The sequence below is a fragment of the Hevea brasiliensis genome, chromosome 11, assembly GCF_030052815.1.
Source record: "Hevea brasiliensis isolate MT/VB/25A 57/8 chromosome 11, ASM3005281v1, whole genome shotgun sequence".
NCBI lineage: Eukaryota > Viridiplantae > Streptophyta > Magnoliopsida > Malpighiales > Euphorbiaceae > Hevea > Hevea brasiliensis.
The window spans coordinates 9,073,126-9,075,884 of record NC_079503.1 but is presented as its reverse complement, the minus strand read 5'-3'; the positions used below and the strand labels follow the sequence as shown (position 1 = coordinate 9,075,884).

At 34.8% G+C, this 2,759-nt stretch overlaps 1 protein-coding gene across 1 annotated transcript; it reads right to left on the bottom strand.

Annotated features, from left to right (window-relative positions):
* Positions 1 to 588: 588 nt before the first annotated feature.
* On the bottom strand, positions 589 to 2,118 carry LOC110659083 (transcription factor MYB123). Its single transcript, XM_021816921.2, has 3 exons — positions 1,898 to 2,118; positions 1,600 to 1,729; positions 589 to 1,465 (listed from the first exon to the last, which is right to left on the bottom strand). Exons 1-3 carry the CDS (start codon positions 2,028 to 2,030, stop codon positions 805 to 807), a joined length of 924 nt encoding a protein of 307 aa, XP_021672613.2. The 5' UTR covers positions 2,031 to 2,118; the 3' UTR covers positions 589 to 804.
* Positions 2,119 to 2,759: the final 641 nt, after the last annotated feature.

Genomic DNA, 2,759 nt, shown 5'->3' with positions numbered 1-2,759 from the left:
GATCGAAGAACAACAGCAAGCAAGATTGAATAGTCCAGAGACCCAATATTGACTCGAACTCATATGATAAAGACCAAGAGATCGGAAAGCAATCTAACTTGAGCGTGAGATCGATTTGTTCCAGGGACGAGCGATCAGTAAGTTTGGAAAAGCTACCTGTGATTGGGACATCAGTCGAGAATGGATAATAAAGTTTTAATTTTAAAATATCCTTACCTTCGAAGGTTGGCCAAAATATGGTGTCTACAGTATTGATTGATATTTCACATTAATTGGTTCTCATCAAGTGGTTTGTATGATAAACAAAGAGATTGATTTTGATAAATGAATTTTGTGGGCAAAAAGCAAATTTGCAGACATCAAAAGCATGCCAAAAATTTTTTTTTCTTACTTTAATTTCAATTTTTAGCTTGGTTTCTTTTTTATTATCTTCATATAAAAAATTTTATTTATTTTTTATTATCACCAAGTATCATCATATATATTGTGTTTCAAATTTGTAATAAATTTAATTTAAATATATATATATACACACACTAAAATAAAAGGCAAGGTTAATTTCATTAACCATATAAGGAAAGCAAAGAATTGTAAGAATTTCTTGTTATTATTTTGAAATTTCATTACAATAAGAAAAATATTGCCCGCCAAGAAATTTTCAATGTCAACATGCTAGTTAATTACTAATTGGTTACTTCAAATTCTACAAGTGACATGCAACAGTTGATGCTAATATATAGTTATTTATTCACAAATTTATTTATTTTTCTTCTATATTATAAGACAGTCTTTCTTTATGGTTAACTACTGTAGTGCCCATTCCTCAGACTCGAGCAAAACTGCTAAGGATTCAAGGTCCAAATTGGCATTGTCGTCGAGACAAGTACTGGTGACCCAGTCGTTGAACATTGTAGGCTCCTCTAAGGGTACGGACTGATGATGATCAAGACCCATGGATAAATTTTCCTTGTAATTATAGTCCACTAGAGCACCATCTCCATGGCTTGCTTGAAATTCATGACAGTCAAGATTCAAGAAATCTAAATCATGATCGTAATCCTGATGAAGGTCCTGATTAGTAAATGTTCCAGAGTGGAGTAGTCGAGAAGAATCGAAATCTTGATTAGGATGATTTGGCGAGAAAGTTTGAGGTAGTCTGTCGCTGTTGGCTGTTGGGTTGAGGGTGTGAAATTCAGGCTGCAGAGGTGAAGACTGTAATGGGATGAGGACTTTGGTGCACCTGGTGGCCTTGGTGCGGATGACTTTGGCTGGCTGTGGTGAGTTTGAGGCTTTGTTGGAGTTGGGTTCAGTGGTTAGCCTTTTCTGCCTAGAATAGGTAGCAGTATCATGTTTGGACTGTGGCGAAGTTGATTGTGCATTAACTTTCTTTCCCAGAGTGGTGTTCCAATAGTTCTTGATTTCATTGTCTGTTCGCCCAGGTAGCCTTCCAGCTATTAGAGACCATCTGCATACATATGTCAAACAAACCAAATTTAGTTAAAGAATTAATACCCATAATTAATTAAGTTAAAACACAAGATTTAATACCATCACACAGAGAGAGAGAGAGAGAGAGAGAGAGAGAGAGAGAGAGAGAACCTGTTACCAAGAAGCTTGTGGAGCCTAATAATGAGTTCTTCTTCATCACGGGATATGTTACCTCTCTTGATGTCTGGTCTCAAGTAATTTAACCATCTAAGTCTACAGCTCTTACCACATCTCTTCAAACCTACAATTAATATTATCACCGTCCATAAGTCTCATATTGGGTTCAATTTCAACAAAGCTAGACACTACATCAACTGCATCTCCTGTTAATAACTATATTAAACAAACATCAGAAGAAAAGAAATTCTTTTAAAAGCCAACTTAATTAATTTACTAGCTAGATATATACCAGCCCTCTTGGGGAGGTTTCTCCATTTGCCTTCTCCATGACCTTTAACGTAAGCTGTGAGAATTTTGTCTTCCAAGGCCGTCCAGGCTCCTCGGTTGAGTCCTTCCTTGGAGCAACATGGACTCCTCCCCATCTCTCTCTCTCTCTCTCTCTCTCTCTCTCGCTCTCTCTCTCTCTCTGTATCTTTATTCTTGGAGAGTAGAGACACTAAATACAAACACTAACACATAACCACAATAAAGTGAGCATCGCTCATTTTATAGGCTCGCTAATTGATATCACTGAACTTGGGGATGCGTAAAGTCTTCGATTACTGTAGGCGATGTATATTTTCTCTTTCGCCATTAAAGTCTAGGAACAGAACATTATTAATTAATTAATTGATTGATTGTCCTATGGCAAAGAAGCATATGTATTCATAATGCAATAATATCTTCCTGTAAAATAATAATATCACTAATTTCATTATCATAGTTAGGTCTATTTGTTTGTATATCACAATTAAAATAATATTTTACCATTTAAGTTCATTATCTCATGATTCTAAAAAAACACTAATATTATTAATTTATCTTTAATAAATTAAACTTTTTAATTTTAATATATAATAAAATATAAATTTAATATGGTATCATTTATTACTTATTGATAGATAAGTTGATATATGGTAATCTTTTTTTTAACTTGCCAAAAGCGTTACAAAACCCAGAAGCATTAGCTTCAAGCACTAACCCAGAAGGAGTTACAGTAACCGATTACAAGGCAACAAGTTTCTATAACTAAGTTGGGATACCGTATGTGCAGCCACGTTGATCTTTCCTTTAACATGACAGACTCTGTAAATGGAGGCAGATACAGATGG

Excerpts from the sequence above, each read along its gene's own strand:
- LOC110659083 (XM_021816921.2), bottom strand. The coding sequence starts at position 2,030 with ATGGGGAGGAGTCCATGTTGCTCCAAGGAAGGACTCAACCGAGGAGCC. Across the intron at positions 1,730-1,897 it reads AAACCTCCCCAAGAGGGCTG|GTTTGAAGAGATGTGGTAAG; the intron begins GTATATATCTAG and ends TATTAATTGTAG. Across the intron at positions 1,466-1,599 it reads CACAAGCTTCTTGGTAACAG|ATGGTCTCTAATAGCTGGAA; the intron begins GTTCTCTCTCTC and ends ATATGTATGCAG.